The following is a 19,504-nucleotide window of genomic DNA, read 5'->3' as shown; positions in this document are numbered from 1 at the left end:
TCATGTGGCCCGCCAAGCGCCCCAGCCAGCGGGACCCAGCAGCGGGACCTTGCTGCTGACAAACAGCTGGGGCCAGGGGGGGGGTAGAAAGGCGGCCAGAGCAGCGCTGCGTGGAGCGCCCCAAGCCACAGCAGGAGGAGGAGGCAGCTTGCCGGGTCAGTGCCCGGCAGCGCCGCACGGAGAGTCCCGAGCCTCTGCGACGCAGCAGTGCTCTGTAGCACCTTGAATCCTCCTCCTCCTGCCACGGCTCGGCGCCTGGAAACGGCTGCTGCTGCTGAAGCACAGACAAAGCACTCAGCAGCGCCGTGTGGAGGAGGAGGAGGATTCAAAGTGCTACAGAGCACTGCTGTGTCCCAGAGGCTCGGGACTCTCCGCACGGCGCTACCGGGCACCAACCCAGCAAGCTGCCGCCGCCGCCGCCTCCTCTTGCCTCACCTCCTCCTCCTCCTGCTGCGGCTCAGCCTCATGAACGTGAGCTCATCAGCGGCTCAGCCTCACGAACATGCAACTCTGAGGCTTTACGTAGTTCTCCTAAAACGGACACCCGCTGCCTCATGCTGCACGGGAAATGCTTTTTGCCCCTGGGTCCTTTCGCGCTCTTTTCTGGTGCTGAATCAAGGCGGCGACCCCCCCCCCTTCCCTTTCTTTCTTCCTCTCTCTCGTTCTTATTCTTTCTTTCCCTCTCCTTCCTTCTTTATCTCTGTCTTCTCTCCCTCTTTCTTTTTCTTTCCTTCTTTATTCCTTTCCTACTCTTCTTTCTCTCACCTTTCCTTCCTCTCTCCCTCCTGCTCCCTCTTTTCTTTCTTTCTTTCTTATTTCCTTCCTTTCTTCCTTCCGTCCTTCCCATCTTTCTTCCTCTCCCTCATTCTTATTCTTTCTTCCCCTCTACTTCCTTCCTTCTTTCTCCCTTTCCGTCTTCTCTCCCTCTTTCTTTTTCTTTTCTTCTTTATTCCCTTCCTTATTTCCTACTCTTCTTTCTCTCCCCTCTTTCCTTCCTTCCTCTCTCCCTCCCACTCCCTCTTTTCTTCCTTCCTTCCTTCCTCCCTTCCCTCCCCTCCCTCTCCCTCTCCTCAGAAACATAGGATGCTGCTTTATACTTCTGGCCCTTAAACCCTGGAACCAGGAGAGCAGCTCCAGTGAGTCAACCTCAGCCAGTCCCTTTGGTGAAGGGTGGTGGCTCACTGGCAGAACATCTGTCCTGCATGCAGAAGGACCCCAGCATCTCCAGGTACTAGTAGCTCTGCAAAGGTCCTGCATGAAACCCTAGCGAGCCTCCACCACCCAGTGCAGTTACCAAAAATCATTTTTCAATAAATTGTACAATAATTGTACATTTGAATATCTACTTGCCATTATTCTGACTATGTTTCTGCTTTCAGAGCTAGTTATTACTTACATTATTACAAAAAACAGTAATAATTGAATGCAGTGACAATAATTTATGATAATAAAGAGTGGACACATAGTCCTACAGATACAACCGGCCCTTTGAGGGTGACCAAACTGCTGATGCGGCCCCCGATGAATTTGAGTTTGACACCCCTGGGTAAGGATCTAGCAAACTGGAAGAAAGGATCCAGGATGGGCTACAACAATATAATCAAACGTTTAAACTAATTCCCCGTTGTTTGTGTCCTGAAAGGGCTTACTGCCTTAACACAATGAAGGAGTTTGCAGATGCGTTCAGAGAGATTTTACCGAAGCAGGTGAGCATATTAGCAGCAATGATTCAGCAATAATTACCTTTGAAAGAAGAATGGCAGATGAAACTGATGGATTATGCAGAGATGGTGAAATTGATAGCAAAGACCAGAAACCAGGAAGATCAAGTATTTGAAAAATATTGGAATACATTTTTTATTATCTAAAAGACCACTGTAAACACTTAAAATTACTGGCAAGAATGTGAAGAGCTTGTAATGTGAAATGTTTATTATATGCTTTTGAATTTATTTTTGAATAATTAGGAGTTGGTAATACAAAAATATGCAGTTAATTCTTATTAATGTAGATACCCATGGAGGGAGGGAGGGAGGGAGGGAGGAAGGGAGGACTGGTGATCTAAGTTAAATAGTAAAAATGTGACATGGAATATTGGTGTAAAAACAATTCAGCAAACCAATGTTATACTGTTGGGAGAGCCCTTCTTTGCACCTGTCAAAATTTAGAGCACCTGAGACAATATTAGGAAAATCTTTCTCCGGGGTGTAAAAAGGAAGTTATGTTACCCAAGTGTTCCCAGCTACCCCAACAAGGAAACCTACCAGCAATTATCATACCCTGCATGATAGTATAGAGGACCTAAAAACATTATTGGCACTGAAAATGAGATGCCAAAAGGAAGTGTCTTTTAGTTTCCTGTGCTCAAAAGCATATAGCTCAAACAAATCAATGACGCGGTGCTTAAAATTAAAATCTGCCAATCCCCATTTTGACAGGGAAGCATAGTGCACGCTTGTCCCAAGCTTGAGGCCTGTCTGTGCCCATGCTACACCACTGACCTTAACCCTAGCATGTGTATCAAAAGATAGCAGCCACCTGATTCTTCAGGAAAGGAGCAATCTGACCTCTCCTTGCAGATGCTCAGGTTCTATAAATAAAGTTGGCAAACAGCAACAACTTCGCAGATATGGAGCATGTGCACTCAGATGGTAGGTGCATGTCAACTCGGCCGGGTAGGGAGTCTGAGAATAACTGGGCTTCCTGACGGATGCCCTCAAGGGGCAAACTGGCACATGTGGGTTCATTTCTGCACAGGAAAAACATTTTTTACTACCCATGGATGACAACTTGGTAGGGACCACCAGCGCCAAAAGAGTTGTTTCAGACTGCTGGCTGGTGATCCCTGACATGAATGATAGAGGCACATTGATGAGCAGCACAAAATGTGAAGTCCTATGGCTTCCTGTTTTTGGACAGGACACCCACCAAGGAACTGAGGGTTCTCAGCTAACTCCTCTGTCACCTTCTGCTTGAGGTAAAGGTAAAGGGGCCCCTGACCCTCAGGTCCAGTCGTGTCCAACTCTGGGGTTGCGGCGCTCATAGAATCATAGAGTTGGAAGAGACCACAAGGGCCATCCAGTCCAACCCCCTGCCAAGCAGGAAACACCATCAAAGCATTATTGACATATGGCTGTCAAGCCTCATCTCGCTCTATAGGCCGAGGGAGCCGGTGTTTGTCCGCAGACAGCTTCCGGGTCATGTGGCCAGCATGACAAAGCTGCTTCTGGCGAACCAGAGCAGCGCACGGAAACGCCGTTTTCCTTCCCGCCGGAGCGGTCCCTATTTATCTACTTGCACTTTGATGTGCTTTCGAACTGCTAGGTGGGCAGGAGCTGGGACCAAGCAACGGGAGCTCACCCCGTTGCAGGGATTCGAACCGCCAACCATATGATCAGCAAGCCCTAGACTCTGTGGTTTAACCCACAGCGCCACCTGGGTCCCATATTCTCTGCTTGAGCTACACAACACCTATTCTGTTGTGAAGATACCCCTTTAGACACATACCCCAATGGCAAGTACGAATCGTGGAATTATAACATATACTGATCCCTCAATTACCGCTGTCAGCCATATGGATGGGTATAGGAACTATGCAGGATAGAGCCCATTGCACAGATAGGCCAAAGAGAATTAGATGTGCTGCACATCAACTGATTCCCCTGAAACAAATAAATGCACCGTGTCTATAGTTCCAATCATGAAGGCCTAGCAACTTTTCTCTGCCCCTTTACAATCCTACTAAAGTAATCATTATTTAAAATCGGCAAAGTAAGCACCATGCCTTGATCTGCATAGTTTGTGAGAACCTAAATGTACATTCCTACTAGGACTGTAGCACTTCAAAATGCAGAAGATGAATTATTTCTTAGATTACACAAACCTGTCAAAATATTTCTTGCATGCAGAAAGCTACTCTGATGAGAAGAAGGATTCTAAATGTACCATCAGTTCCAGGAATACTAGACACACATTTCAAAAGCACTGTGAACTATGGTCTGGGCTGGGGGACCTGAATTTTACTGTAGATAATTCTAAATATTTGTTACTTGAGTTTAAGATGATGGTGATTTTCTCACCTCCACCCCGCCCCCAATGTAGTTCTTCCCCAGCTCCTCAATTCCAGCTGTGTGTTCTCTGCTTATAAAGACAGGTTTGCTACAGTTACAAAAGCCCCAAAGAAAATATGCTCTATTCATGTTGAGATTTTACACCAATATATTGCTTTTCATTGTAGAAATCTCAGCATGTAAATGTCTCCATTTGTCTTCAGATTCTGACTGGAGGTAACTGCAAACTCTACAAAGACCACCAAAAATGCATTTTAAAAAAATCTATACTTTGGTTTCCCCTTGTTTTAAGGGAAATAGTCCCATTTAGATTTGTCATAAATTAGATAATAAGTGCTGCCATTTTTTCCTGAATCCACCCTGCATATAGAAAGCTTTGCCTATTGTCTGTGGCAAGCAACAGAATAATGTATTCAAAACCTGAGGTATATTAAAAACCATAAATGTGAGAACAAATTTAATTAGAAGAGGAGGAGGAAAATCAGCTAGACAGGTCTTTGCTTTACAGCTACCACCATAAAACAATTACCTGGTCAAAATCCAACTTCATGATGGCCGTCTGAAGATATCTCACTCCGCCATGGATCAATTTAGTGCTTCTGCTGCTGGTCCCCGATGAGAAATCATCTCTTTCTACAAGGGCTGTTGTTAGGCCTGCGTAACCAGAAAACCAAATTAACTTCTTAAATTACACAATTTGTATGTAATTCATTAAAGACCCTTCTCTAGGGTAGAGACAACCACAAGAAAAATTACACTGAACATGGATGAATTTGTATTCAACGCGCACAGTGCCAGCTCTTTGGCAATGAAGAGTAGCTGCTTCTTCAGGGAAATCTTTGGGAAAATAAGTGATACAGGAAAATAAGTACTGTATTAGTACTTATGAAGGTAAGTACTATATTAGTTGGGGGAAAGTGTGTGAAGAGCACCGAGGATTCTGCAAACAAACCAAAACCTAATTTCTTCTCTCTCATTTTCCTAATACACAAGAATACTGAAACACCTTAGCACTATGCTAAGGCTACAATCCTATAGGCCAGAGGTTTTCAACCTTTTTGAGTCCACAGCTCCCTTGACCAAGTACATTCTTTCTGCGGCTCCCCGTGGGGAAACACGCTCCAAGCCTCAGAAGCCCAATTATATCACCCCTTGCCTTCAGAGCCAGCAGCCCCTCGCCACTTTTCGGACACCCTCCCTTGTAGAGTGCTCCCTCAGCCTCCTCTCCTCTCCTCTTCTCTCCCCCGGCCAGCCCCAGAGGCACCATTCGTCTCGGGAGCTTGAAGCCAGGGCTGCTGCAACAAACAGCCGCGCAAGCCTTTCTGAAGGCATTGGTGCAAGAGGGCATCAGAGGGAGGGAGGGAAGGAAAGAGGGACAGAGGCCGGTGTTGCCCGTGGCACCCTTGACCATCATTCAAGATGCCCCAGGGTGCCGTGGCACACTGGTTGAAAACCACTGCTGTAGGCATTTCCCTAGAAGTAAGTCCCACTGAACTCAGTAGGGCTTACTTCTGAGCAGGTGCTTACAGGACTGCACTCTAAATAAGATTAAAGTTGTGCACAGCAGTCCAGCCAGGACCCCAGTTTATCATTATGTTCGCATACTTAAAACCGCTAACTATGAGGGCAGCTAGATTTAATTAGCTTAAATAACCAAGCAAATTCAGCTTTAGTTGAGGGGAAATTATAAGATATCAAAATTAAGGACAGAGTTATTTGTTTGTTTTTAGGCTGCTTGGATTATCTGCTTTACTGCAAGAAGGAATGGAAATGACAGATTTTAATGGTGGCCTTTCCTTTAGCAATGAGTGATTATTAAATTAATACAATGAAGTTAACAAACATCTATTTTACTCTTCCTTCAATATATCAAAAAGGCACCTGTTTTAAAGTTTCAGTAACATGAAATATGTTATTTACATCTTTATAATTTAAAAGCCAATGGATTAATCAATAAAAATCCTGCTATCACTCGACAGTTATTATCACGGAGATTAGTTATCCTGCAATACACCTCATCTACCTTTTTGTATACACAATAAAAGTACAGTAGCAAAAGTGAGCGAAAAGAAAAAGATGAAGGCAAAACCAGGGTTCCTCTCTTCTCTTTCTGCCATACACACATGGAGGAGGAATGGATTCCACTTGAAGGAGAAGAGGGATATCCTGAATATTTAAGGTTAAAGGTGGGCTGACTTCAGACCTACGCAGTCTACTTTTCTACCGTAGTAGTGGAGAAATATATGCTTAATCTGCAGAACAAGGGTATTCAGCTAACTTGTTCTGTCAGCGCAAGGATTTCCACTTGCACAGAACTTTCCTCCCTCTGCATGCCCCTAAATCTATTCTGAGGGCTCCCCTAACTTTCCAGAGCAGATTTGGGTATGATACAGGGGACACCCAGGGAGAAAGGGGAGGGAGATCTGTTGTGCCATCAGAAATTGTCAAGCCGATGAAACAAGGGGTTAGTTTAATCTCCAGTGTGTTAGTAAAACTGAATTACTGTGTCAAGAAATGATGCATGTCTAAAAAGTGCTTCGCCAACATAAAAAGTTTTGAAAGCTTTGCAATAGACATACTTTATGCCATAGAATCCCAACTACACATTCTTGCCCAAGTGCCCTGCAAGTCTACGGTCCAATTATATTATTTCCAAGAACCTGAGCAAACCAGCAGCTACATTGTACACTACAAATTGGCCAATAATTGAAGGCTTGCTGGGGGCTCCTTGCACTAGTCCATACAGTGCATAAATAAAAAAGGCTAATCGCCTCGTTCCTACTTCCAGAGGAAAACCCGACAGGGGACAATCAAGAAAACCAGTTATAAGCGGAAGTGACCATTAGAAGTAGCTGAGATTTATGAATGAAACTCAAAGGCCAATTTCACGAAATAGTTGCCGATGGTTTTATTGTTTATTGTATGCCACTGTGGGGGTCTTAAAGGGAATTTCACGAAATAGTTGCCGATGGTTTTATTGTTTATTGTATGCCACTGTGGGGGTCTTAAAGGGTGGGATATAACTATTGAAAATAAAATAATCATGGGACATCTTTTCCCTAAAAGCAGTCATGGGGAGACGTGAGCCAGCGTGGTGTAGTGGTTAAGAGCGGTGGACTCGTAATCTGGTGAACGGGGTTCGCTTCCCCGCTGCTCCACATGCAGCTGCTGGGTGACCTTGGGCTAGTCACACTTCTCTGAAGTCTCTCAGCCTCACTCACCTCACAGAGTGTTTGTTGTGGGGAAGGAAGGGAAAGGAGAATGTTAGCTGCTTTGAGACTCCTTAGGGTAGTGATAAAGCGGGACATCATATCCAAACTCTTCTGATTCTTCTTATTAGAATCAGGACCACTGTACTGGGAGATGTGGAAATTGAAACTTTAGAAGGTGGCATTTCCCCACTTAAATTCCCCCCTCCTAAAGCTCCAATTAGTCATGGAAGTGGCTGGGGGGGAGAAGAGAGACAATATACTTGTGTTTTTTCTGCTTTGGGGTTTTGGGGTACAATAAGAAAAATGTTGCAGAGGGAAAGAGTTAACACTACCCCCAGTGCCAAATGATGTATCTCTTGATTCCTTCAGGTCTGATTCCTTCAGTCAGGCCCTTCAACTGATTTAAGCGAAAGGGGGGGGGTGTCATGAGATCCAATCATTTAGTTTGGTGCTACAAAAATTCCACAGGCTAAAGAAAAAATGTTAAGGGGTTTATTGCAACATTGAAACTGATATGGTGCTCCTTAAGCTTCTAGCATGGATTAGATAAAAGTGAAAATGTATACATTACAGACAACAGGTTACTGGATGAAATGAACTGCACCCCAAGATCCAAAAGGGCAATTTGCTAACAGGTAACTTTGGTGCCAATATCAGTTTAACTTTGAGGTATATTTTCAAAACCCAATAAGGTTGTCTTAAATAAACACTGAGGAAGAAGTTGCACATAACTACCATTCACACCAACTGTTAACTCCCTGAAAGAGAGAAAAGCTGAACATTAGTACTGTAATTGCAGTGTGAAATACATGAATTATCTGGAGATGACGATCAGCCACAGGCAGACAAACACAGACCATTACTTGCCTGTTTCATAAAATGTAGTAATTCACAAAATAAATCCAATTAAGATAAGCACCTAGAGGACTGGAAACTGCAGTCTCTAGGGTGAGGTAAATCATAGTGATATGGGAATCTTTTTTTTATATACAGCAATCCTTTTAAAACTAAAAGAAAGTAGTAAGTTCTACTAATGTTGCAACTTTTTAACAGTCAGTGCTCTCTCCCCTGTGGCAGTTTCTCAAAAGTGCGCAAGAAAGAAAACAGGAAGGAAGAATGAATGAAAACAAGTACAACAAGATTCTTGCAGAGATTGCTGAAGAGAACAGCATGACTGTGCATATCCAAAGAGGAAATGCAGATGATCCAACACTGTGAGCTCTCCTTTCACCAGCATCACCTTAAGGATTTTGCAGAGCTTTATTGCAAAAGTAGAGTATAACAACTACATCAGCCCCTCTTGGTCTCCCTAAACTTTCATGTCCCCCCCCCCAAAAAAAATCTAATTAATCCTAGCAACTTTAGAAGATCAGAGCAATATATTTTTGTCAAGTGTGACTGAAGATTAATGGATACAATCAGGAATAATTTGGCAGAAACGTATCAAAACACAGGGAAAGCAGAATTTGTTAAGTGAAGCATCAAACTTAATATGAGTGCAAATCCCATGAATGAAGAGCAACAATACACAATTCATTAACCAAATGCCTATGATTATTTCACACTTCAGAAAACTACCAATACAATCAAAATATATAGGAAGAAAAGGATAAATACAGATTAGTTTGGTGTTGTTTTCACATCTAGTTCTACCAACGTGGCCAAAAAGAAACACCCCAAATCTTAAAATACATTGGGAAGCTTGATTTAAAATAAAATAAAATAAAATGTTTCAAGTGGTGGTTTGGGGGGGGGGAATTTGCCTCCATTTATGGCGCTGTGGGTTAAACCACAGAGCCTAGGGCTTGCTGATCAGAAGGTCGGCAGTTCAAATCCCCGCGACGGGGTGAGCTCCCGTTGCTCAGTCCCAGCTCCTGCCAACCTAGCAGTTCGAAAGCACCTCAAAGTGCAAGTAGATAAATAGGTACCACTACAGCAGGAAGCTAAACGGCGTTTCCGTGTGCTGCTCTGGTTCGCCAGAAGCGGCTTTGTCATGCTGGCCACATGACCTGGAAGCTGTACGCCGGCTCCCTCGGCCAATAACGCGAGATGAGCGCCGCAACTCCAGAGTCGGTCACGACTGGACCTAATGGTCAGGGGTCTCTTTACCTTTATGGTTAATCTACTATACTATCAATAGGCTTAAATACCACACTTCCAGACTACCTATTGTGTTGGAATGTGGGCAGGTTGGCAGCAAAAGCCAGCATTAAGGACTTGTGGCTGAACCACCAACTCTTGTCAAAGGCAATTAATGGTTCCTGTCAATAGACTAGTAGCAGGTGGCAACCAGAATTTTGTTTAATTCTCTTCTCTGGGGAAAAAATGTTACTGGGTTTATCTTTGCAACAGAAAATGAACCCATCAGCCCATTAGCGCAGCCGATGATCAGAGATAACTGGTGCTGTAACACAACAACATCTGGAGAACAAGTTCCCCACACCTGCTTCATAACCGAACTAACTCCCCAATCTTATTATTTTCTGACCCTTTAACAATGGACACTTTGCTACATCCTCCACGCCTATGACATGCTGTTGTGGGGGTACCAAGAAGTCACGGGCCCATTTTAAGTCCAGTCACGGCGATGGTTGTGACAGATCTATTCCTTTCAAAAGGTCCTGGGTTAATTACAGACCATCCCATCCCAGGATTTACATCATGCCGGAAAGACAAGGGGGGTTCTGGAAAGAACAGCGGTCTGCTAGTATCGTGTATTTCACAAAGAATAAATGAAGTTGGGAAAAGAAGGTGGCAGTTGGCAATTGCCAGTTGGGAGGTTATTCTGTTAGTTCTATCTTGAATGTAAAGGCGGGACGTGTGGGGATTTACACTGTTGAATTTAACTTAATGCTGCCAGCGTTTTCAGCCGTCCTCAGTTATTTCCCAGATGTTCAATAAACGTTTTCCAATCTTCTCTAAACGTTCTCGGAACGTACGCTCTTATTCTATATATTAAAGTCTGCAAGCTGCACATATTCTGTCAACTTAAGTTGCCATTCTTCTTTGATTGGGACGTTTTCCATTTTCGTAAGGCATATATTTTTATCACAACTAGCTAACACGGCCTACTTGTGGCTGTGTGCAGGGAAGAATCCAGGTTACAAAACTCCACCTTGACTAAGCTTACTCTTCATGCGGATTATTATTTCCGTAGATTCCTGCCTCCAAGTTTCCCACACCCTCTGACAACACCCTGACATTTGCTGGATGGCTGTAAGTACATTCAAAACCCTTGTTCAGATCTTGGGAATAAATGGATGCCCACGCGTGGCACAGCTGACCTCGGTGTGCAGGACTCACCTCTCGTAACAGCGTCTAAAGCACAACCACTTCCTGTAGCACCTCCGCCTATGATAAGAATGTCAAATTCGCAAGTTTCTTGCAGGGCCTGGAGCTGACTTTCTCTGCAGGGTAGGGTGCTGTGCATATGCAAGGGCCGACATTCTGAAGCTTCGACAGATGCTAGAGCACCCTGCAAAGGTAAGAAAGCAAAGCGGTCACGATTGGAGCAAGCCCTGGAATGGCATAACGCTGGGATTTTAAAGTGAAGCCACTGGTTCAAATCCCTTGTGTACCACAAACTCACCAGGTAGTTTCTTGCAACCTTATAACTTTGGAGCCGCGGCCCTCTGCCAACAATACAGGTATAACATCACTAGGCTTGTCGTAATGACAGTTAAATTCATGTGTGCATTTGTTTCATACGCTTAAACAGTGCTATATAATGCCATGTGTTATTAATATTAATCTGAACTAACAGGGGGAATTAAGACTGTCAATCAGATTACTATAAATTTACGAAGGTTGTCCAGCATACTAACAGCAACTCATACTTCACTTTTTAGATGCTGCTGTAAAATACACATGTGATACTGTCAATTGGATTAGCGCATGCACACTTTAATGGCCAGGCTTCCATAACCAGTTGTGATATTTTTTTAAGTCCTCATGAAATTTTCTCTTCACATACACATTATTGCAAAGCAATTTTCTCTGATATAATTTGTTTTTGTACGATTCACAAATATATGCATTTTAATGCATATTTTACCCTAGTATACACATTACTTGGCTTGAGATCTGTATTGCAAAATTCAGAGAAGTGTGAATTTTGAAAAATGGCTGTTTCAGTTCTCATACTATTTCGTAAAGCGAGAACTAGATAGGGTCACCCTTAAATGTGAACTGAATTTCTCCCCCATCCCTATTATAAAATTTATTTTAATTCCTTTAAACCAGGCATCCCCAAACTCAGCCCTCCAGATGTTTTGGGACTACAACTCCCATCATCCCTAGCTAACAGGACCAGTGGCCAGGGATGATGGGAATTGTAGTCTCAAAACATCTGGAGGGCCGAGTTTGGAGGTGCCTGCTTTAAACTTTCCAAGCTCTTGTTTTCGGAGCGGGAGAGCAAACCATAACTGTCTCTTTCACAAAAAAGCAAGTGTGATCCTCAAGAATCTGTTGGTCATACAGTATTCTACATTTTCACCACCTCCCCTATTCTATTTATCTTGTAGTGGTGAATATGGGCCAATTTGAATTCCATTTTGCCATGCTTCCCCACAGCAGTAGAAGTAAATGGGAAGGCATAAATACTATTAAAATGTGCTCTACAATATATTTTCATAAAGATGACTTCATGTTTGGAAGCTGCAGCATTACTGGCTATACGCCAAGCCAAAGACATGAGCAACTCCCAAAAAGTCACGGCTGCATTTTCAACTGTGTAGACTGAATATGATACTTTGGTACTTACTATTTGTACAGAATATGATATTAAAAGGCAGACATGGGGGACAGGTGGCAAACCACATGCACATTTCAGCTGCTTTGAATCAATCCATTGACCAAGCTTCAACTCACATCAGTGATATTCATGACATTTTTGACATTTTGCAATGTTATATTATTCACTTATGCAAACTCCTATTCTCTGCTTCTAGCCATAAAAGAGAACAAATGAAAGAAATCTGATGGGGGATGCAATATTTACCTGGAAGTAAGTCTCATCAAATGCAATGTGACTCACTTCTCAGTAAGTGTGTGTGTGTGTGTGCGCGCGCACACACACGGACGGACGGACGGACGGACACACCACCCTTCATCCAAGGATCACAGGGTTGTTTACAATATAAAAACACAAAATACATAACATACTAACAAACAAAAACAATACCCTGCCTCCACACACACAGTTTAAAAGGCCATAGATTGTTCAATTAGCCAAAGGCATAGTAGAAGAGGAATGTTTCTGCATGGCACCTAAATCTATATAACAAATCATAGAATCATAGAATTGTAGAGTTGGAAGGGTCATCAACTCCAACCCTCTTCAATGCAGGAAACCTTTTGCCCAATGCATGGGACTCAAACCCACCACCCTGAGATTAAGAGTCTCATGTTATCTGAGCAAGGAAGACACTCCTACATATTCTTCTGGAACTGCAGCACCTGGGAATAGTAATGGGAGCCCACCCTACATTTACAGGTGATGTATCACAGTATCATTTTTCTTTACATGCACCACAAATGAGCCCTGAAGAATATTTCCAAGACTAGGGGCTGGTTTAGTAACTATTAAATCCTCAATGCTGAGTGTCAGCCTGAGATTGGGGGGGGGGGGCGTGGTATGGAGAAAATAATGGAATGGACATGGAAACTGCAGTCAGAATCAAGATTGTAGAGTTGGAACAGACTCTATTGATCATCTAGTCCAAACCCCCTGCAATGCAGGAAAATGCAGGTGTCCCATATGGGGATCGAACCTGCAACCTTTAGCAGCATGCTCTAACCAACTGAGCTAAGCTGTGTAATGCTGAAGTCTTGCAGCAGTCTTGCAGGGCTCAGGGTTTTTTTGCTCACCATGCTGTTTACCCATCAATGCAGTAGCTCTGCCCAGGCATTATGCCTTTCATGGAGCTGCACCCCTGGGAATGGTTAGTGCGTAACCCTGGCCAGGCTCTTAGCTCTAAAAAAAAAGGTGTTCATCCAGGCTTCTTCTGGACCCAACAACTAACATGAGTTAAATGTGGAGGTGGGGGGCAACCACACCAGAAAATCTTCCTATGTTTCCATCTTATGAAATATCAACCAGTTGGGAGCATTATGCCCCAACAGCATCCAGGCATATGGTATGAAACAGTACCATTGGCCACCATTACCTTCAAAATAGGATGGTAGTCATATAACCTAATCCCAAAATCTTGACAGGATAAACAATTTCCTGTTAACTATCTACTCACAACGGCTGCCTGTGTCTACGTGCGACATCATCACAAAATCCCTCCTCTCTGCTAGCAGTATTTTGCTTCTCCTGTTACTTAAACCAGGCTAAAAATATATGGGAGAGAATGACAGTAACAAGGCCATTTTACCAGTGGCAGCACGGTAAATGAGGCAGAGCAAGTCCAGATTGCCCCCTATCTTAAAAGGGGTGGTAATTGTCTCCTTCGCCGTTGCACCAATGCTTACCACTTCCTGTGCCCTGAGCCAAAAATTAAGTTATGCAACTTAACTGAATCTTTAGGATGCATGAAGTTATATAAATATAATAAGCTAGCCAAGCAGATTCATACCAAATCTTCTAATCAATCTGTGGAAGTTCACTCCTTGACTTCTGGAGTTCATTATTATTATTATTATTTTAAAGTGTTGATAAAAGCTTTTAAAAGCTTCATTTTCAAGTGAATACAGTGGCAACCAAACAATACCAAGCCTGAAAGAGATGGGTGACTGGCACACTTGCAGAAAGCCGTCTTGTTACAAAGGAAATGAGATGCGTCTAGGGGGATGTACGGTACAGTCTGTGTGCATGCTAATTGAATTATGTCTTCTCTCGGTGCTGGGGAGTGTTGAAAAGACTCATTTAGAAAAAGCCAAGAGACCTCCTGCACCGGGTAGCCAATTAGAGTGCGTCTTGGGGCAACATCCCTTCTTGCATCTCGCAGGCACAGAGGTCTTTCGCCCTGTCATCTGCGTGATTGGCAGGCATTATTAAAAAGAGGACAGTTCGGCTGCCAGACATGCCCACAGCTTAGATATGTCAACACCGTAAATGGGCTGTCCTCCTTTGCGTCAATCCCCCCAGTTATATCCCACCTGCTGTCCTTTATCGGGTGCATGTAGGCAATAGCTGTGAGGGGGACAACACGGCACAATGGATGTGCAAGTTAGAATAATGTGGAAGCGTAAAAATCATATGCTGCTCTCTTGTCAGGGCCTTTGTCTCAAGCCTTCACAGACAGTGTACAGTGTGGCTTTCCAGATTCAGTTGTTATGATGGAGCCACGTGGGAGAGGGGAGGAAGAGAAAGTGCACCTTCTTTCCCCCTCCCTCTCTCGCACCCACCCACACTTTCCACTCCTCTTTCTGGTGCTGGCACAGCTCTCTTGCTCAAGGCAGAGGCCATGGCTGGAGAAGAGGGCAGACCAGCTCCAGCTCCACTGAAGCACTACCACCACCACCTCAACAACCCTTCTGCTTGAGATAGGAACCTGTGGACCAATCTCACAGTGGCCTGGTTTGTGCAAATAGGAGGGATCCCAGAGAGGAGCTCACAGTGTTAAAAACTCAGATATATAAGCTAGGCGCCAAATGGCTCCTTAAACCAGGGTTACAGTCGCCAAAATTGAATGCCCAGTTGCCGTTTGGGGGCTCAAAAGTCAAAGCTTTCAATGTGATTTTATGGTTCCTGAAATTCATTCTGATTGGGCAGATAAAATATAATGAGTAGAATTCTACAGGATGTGTTGCTAGTGTGTGAAAACAGTAAAAATCCCAAGGATCCTCAGGCATGCACCTCCAGATGGTAGAGATGTCAGGCACCATGCTGGCACCTGGGTGCCTGGCAAATTTCAAATGCCGGGAGCTCACAGTTGCTCTAGTCCTTTTTACTGCCATGCCATGCTGCACTGAGCTAAAATTTGTCTTACCATGTCATTCAAAATGGGACTCGCGGTTTAGCTCTCTCATCACCAGCCACGAGCTCTAGTCAAGAACAGGCCTAAACTACAGCTCCTGGTTAGTGAGAATAGAAGATAACCACAAGCCCTGGTTGAGACAACACGCTAAGCAAAATTTTGGCTTAGTTCACTGTAAAGGTAAAGGCGCCCCTGACCATCAGGTCTAGTCGTGTCAGACTCTGGGGTTGCGGTGCTCATCTCGCTCTATAGGCCGAGGGAGCCAGCGTTTGTCCACAGACAGCTTCCGGGTCATGTGGCCAGCATGACAAAGCTGCTTCTGGCGAATCAGAGCAGCACACGGAAATGCCGTTTTCCTTCCCGCCGGAGCGGTCCCTATTTATCTACTTGCACTTTGATGTGCTTTCGAACTGCTAGGTGGGCAGGAGCTGGGACCGAGCAACGGGAGCTCACCCCGTTGCAGGGATTCGAACCGCCGACCTTCTGATCAGCAAGCCCTAGACTCTGTGGTTTAACCCACAGCGCCACCTGGGTCCCTTCACTGTAGTTCACTGTAGTAGTACACAAAAATGGGAAAAAGCAAAGCTGCTACAACAGACAATTTGGGTGGAATGCTGAAACAAACCAAAGTTAAGGAGGTGCCTGAGTTTGCATCTTATGCTAAGCCATAGTTAAGGTCAGTAAGCCAACAACAAACCATGGTTTGCATGGAACTGACAGACTTTCCACACACTAATATATCATGACTCCTGTATGGAGCTTCTCAGTAGTGTCTACAATAGATAAGGAGCCCTTTGGATGGGTGTAGATTGATTTCATTGATAAAGTAACCAGTGCTTTTTTCCTAGAAAAATAGGTTCCAGTACTCACAGTGAAGTTTTTACAGTAACTGTCACACTTTTTAACAACACAAAAAGAGGTGCCAGTACTGTGTGCCCTTAAGTACCCCCTTGAAAAAAGCACTGAAAGTATCTATGAAGAAACAACCTCATTTCCAGCACATGCAAATGATGCTTTAGACATAAACACATCAGCTGCTTCAACAACAGCTGAATGATAAAAACAAATATAAAGCCATCCATCTACATAGTTTTTTACAAAGAGTGAGAGGGCAGGTCCCTGCCACCAGGGAGGTACACTTTATAAGCCTGGAGCTCTTTGTATTATTTCCCCTTCTCCTTGCAGAATAAGGTAATGGATAAAGTTTTCTCTAAGCAGCTATAGAAGAAACCTACTATGAACAAATGATATTTATTTAGAGTCAGTTATGCAAGTATAGAATGTATCATAGAAGCACAAAGCACACAGAAGCACTGGCCTCCACAGACATGTTTTTTAAAAAGAAATGGGGATAAGAATACACAAATGTGCACTTCATATTTGATGCACAGTTTATATATTTTGTACCCTGGGAAATACAAAAAAAAGAGTTGAGAAAGAACTAAACTTGAAGTACGTTGAAAATCAGGACAAATATATATTTTACCATTTCTAATAAAGGAATCTCAGAGTTGTATTCAATGTAGGGCTATGGAGATCATTCCATCAGCATGAGCATTTCTGCTTGCCAGACTGAATGGTCTCCCCTCTCCTCCCATGGCCCACTGTTCTCGGGTTCTCCTAACCCTCTGGAACAGATTTGGGGACAGTGTGGGAAGAGGAGAGCTGGGAAATCCTGATGCTCCAATAGGAATCATGGTGCTGGCTTCCACTAATGCAACAATTTAGTTGAGCACAGCCCTCAGTGTGAGAACTGTAAGAAGAGAATGGAGGGCTGCAAAGCCAGAAAAGAGTCAGGTATTTAGCCCATTCTTGACTGACGCTTTGCTTAACACAGCACCATCCCAGCACAATGTGAGTAGTCTCATTCATTCATTCATTTAACTTACTAGTTGCTTGTCACCCAAAGGTTTTCAAACGACTTACAGTGAAGAAAAATATACAATATATACTGCCATTCGAATACATTAATATTTCATATAATGTAACATTCATTTGGGGGGAGGCATACCAGCTGTATAAATAGTAAAGGTAAAGGGACCACTGACCATTAGGTCCAGTCGTGACCGACTCTGGGGTTGTGGCACTCATCTCGTGTTATTGGCCGAGGGAGCCGGTGTACAGCTTCCAGGTGATGTGGCCAGCATGACAAAGCCGCTTCTGGCGAACCAGAGCAGCACACGGAAATGCCGTTTACCTTCCCGCTGTGGCGGTAGCTATTTATGTATTTGCACTTTGACGTGCTTTCGAACTGCTAGGTTGGCAGGAGCTGGGACCGAGCAACAGGAGCTCACACCGTTGCGGGGATTCGAACCACCGACCTTCTGATCGGCAAGCCCTAGGCTTAACCCACAGCGCCACCCGCATCGCCCTGTATATATAGTAGCGAACAACAATTAATAAACAACTCAAAGCAATTTTCTGACCCATTAATTAGCAAATAAACAAAACCTCAATCGCCCCCAGTGCAAAAATCACACTCATTGAACCAACATTTCCCCCCATTTAATCTTCCCCTCCATCCAGAAGTTTGGTGTCAAGGTCAGCTGTTGCAAATCAGTAGTGGGTGGGTCCAGTGTCCTCCAGGGGTGGTCCAGCAACTCTCCTCTCCCTTCAGGGGGAAGCAGCAGCAAAGCAAAGCAGAAAGATGATAAGAAAAGTTCTACCTGCTTTGCAGTTGACCCAGCTACTGCTCCTTTCCTGATGCTGGGGGGGGGGGGGTGCCATTAGAACGAGGGAGCCACATATTTCAAAGGTTCACTTTATAAACTTCTGCACAATTTTTAAAAATGCATAAATCAGTTTCTACTTACATGCTTGTTTCTATACTGAGAAAACTGGGAGAGGCCAAACACAGTCGCTACAGCACCGCCTCCAATGAGGATAGTCCCTTTCACGACCCTTCGAAAAGCCATTTTTTAATCCTAGAGAAAAAGAAAACAAGAATGTTCACAACCGTACAAAGTCAGGGAAGAACACTTGCCTATACCAGAAACAAGAGAAACTTGAGAAAGTAGCTGTCCGGGGGGGGGGGCAGGATACTCAAAACAGTTTGCGATAATAATAATAGATTAGATTTTTAGGCAGATGGTAGTTATCCTCAAAACAACAGATCCAGAATGCCAGTCAATGGGATCATGTGACCCCTGGCTCTGGTTCCCTAACAGGTAGCAAATGAAAGGGGTACTGCGGAGAGTCCTCTCCCCAATCTATCAAGTGCTCTTGCTGCTTTGAATAAAATTGTCTCAGCAGTTCTCAGCCCTTACAACTTCTGAGGCAATAGCTGTTGGTGGCCCTAAGAGAACATTGATCTATAAAGTCCTCTCCCCCCCCCCACTGGCCGCCCTAGCATAAGCACTTGAGTGGGCAGCAAAGGGAGATAGTAGGGAAGACTTGCTAAGAAGCATGCAGCCTGCTTGCATGCAAGCATGCAGTTCTCACATGCAATCCATTTCAGGAACTTTTCACCTTGAACTCGAACACATCCTGGAAACAACACGTTGGGATTTAGCCCAAAGACAGCAAAGAGAAAATCCCAAACAATGCCACTGTATCAAAAGGGAACTAGCGAATTTAGTAAAACAAAAAAATCAAACTGGCGCCGGCTTTCATGGGAAACACGCTAACAACAGGCACATTTCAAAACATTTTAAACTAATGGAAGAGTTAAAGTATACAAGCTCTAACTAGTATACATAGCAAAGATAGGAAGCCATAGAGAGAAAGAGAGGAGAGAGAAGAAAGGACACTAGTGAAGACTAAGAGAAGGGAGATACCAGAGAAAAAACAACTTGCTGTAGAAAGAAAAGAGGGTGTTGCCAGGGGTGGAAGGAAGTTCTGACAGTGATTTCGTGAGGTTCACAGGAAGATTTTAGGATCAGAATCAAAAGAAAACGAGCGAGAGACTTGCAACACTAGATGAGACTAAGGATGTTTGCAGTAGAGCAGTAGTGGATGGCTGTGGGTGGCGAGGGAATCGGAATATGAAATTTTGGGGAAACTCAGCCAGATGGATGGGGTATAAATAATATTTTATTATTATTATTATTATTATATCCCTGGTGAGGTTATCAACTCTCAGATCTTATTCATTCATTTTGGTCTGCAAAGTCTGAACCTAATGTCATGCTTGCAAACTGCCTACCCAATAGGAGTTTGGAAAGAATTTGAGAGAATTCTGATACAGGGGGTATTGGAAGTGATGCGAAAGTTATTTGTGAACATAGCATACCTCTATAATCACTTAGCCAACTTCTAGCACCCATCATCCCAGTCCCAACAGAATAAAGTAGACATA

The 19,504-nt window shown here is 43.9% G+C and overlaps 1 protein-coding gene across 4 annotated transcripts in view; it reads right to left on the bottom strand.

Moving 5' to 3' along the window:
• The window catches only part of GPD2 (glycerol-3-phosphate dehydrogenase 2), a 134,849-nt gene that overhangs the window by 62,419 nt on the left and 52,926 nt on the right, over window positions 1-19,504 (bottom strand). For all 4 annotated transcript variants that reach the window (XM_060279958.1, XM_035131815.2, XM_035131806.2 and 1 more), the window contains 3 exons: window positions 18,021-18,131; window positions 10,586-10,757; window positions 4,600-4,724 (listed from right to left, as the gene is read on the bottom strand). In XM_060279958.1, coding sequence (XP_060135941.1) covers window positions 4,600-4,724; window positions 10,586-10,757; window positions 18,021-18,122 — 399 coding nt within the window. In that variant the 5' untranslated portion in view covers window positions 18,123-18,131. The remainder of the gene's footprint in view (window positions 1-4,599; window positions 4,725-10,585; window positions 10,758-18,020; window positions 18,132-19,504) is intronic.

This window comes from Zootoca vivipara, chromosome 1 (genome assembly GCF_963506605.1).
Source record: "Zootoca vivipara chromosome 1, rZooViv1.1, whole genome shotgun sequence".
Classification (NCBI taxonomy): Eukaryota; Metazoa; Chordata; class Lepidosauria; order Squamata; family Lacertidae; genus Zootoca; species Zootoca vivipara.
The sequence above is the reverse complement of the archived record's forward strand: the minus strand, read 5'-3'. Positions and strand labels throughout refer to the sequence as shown.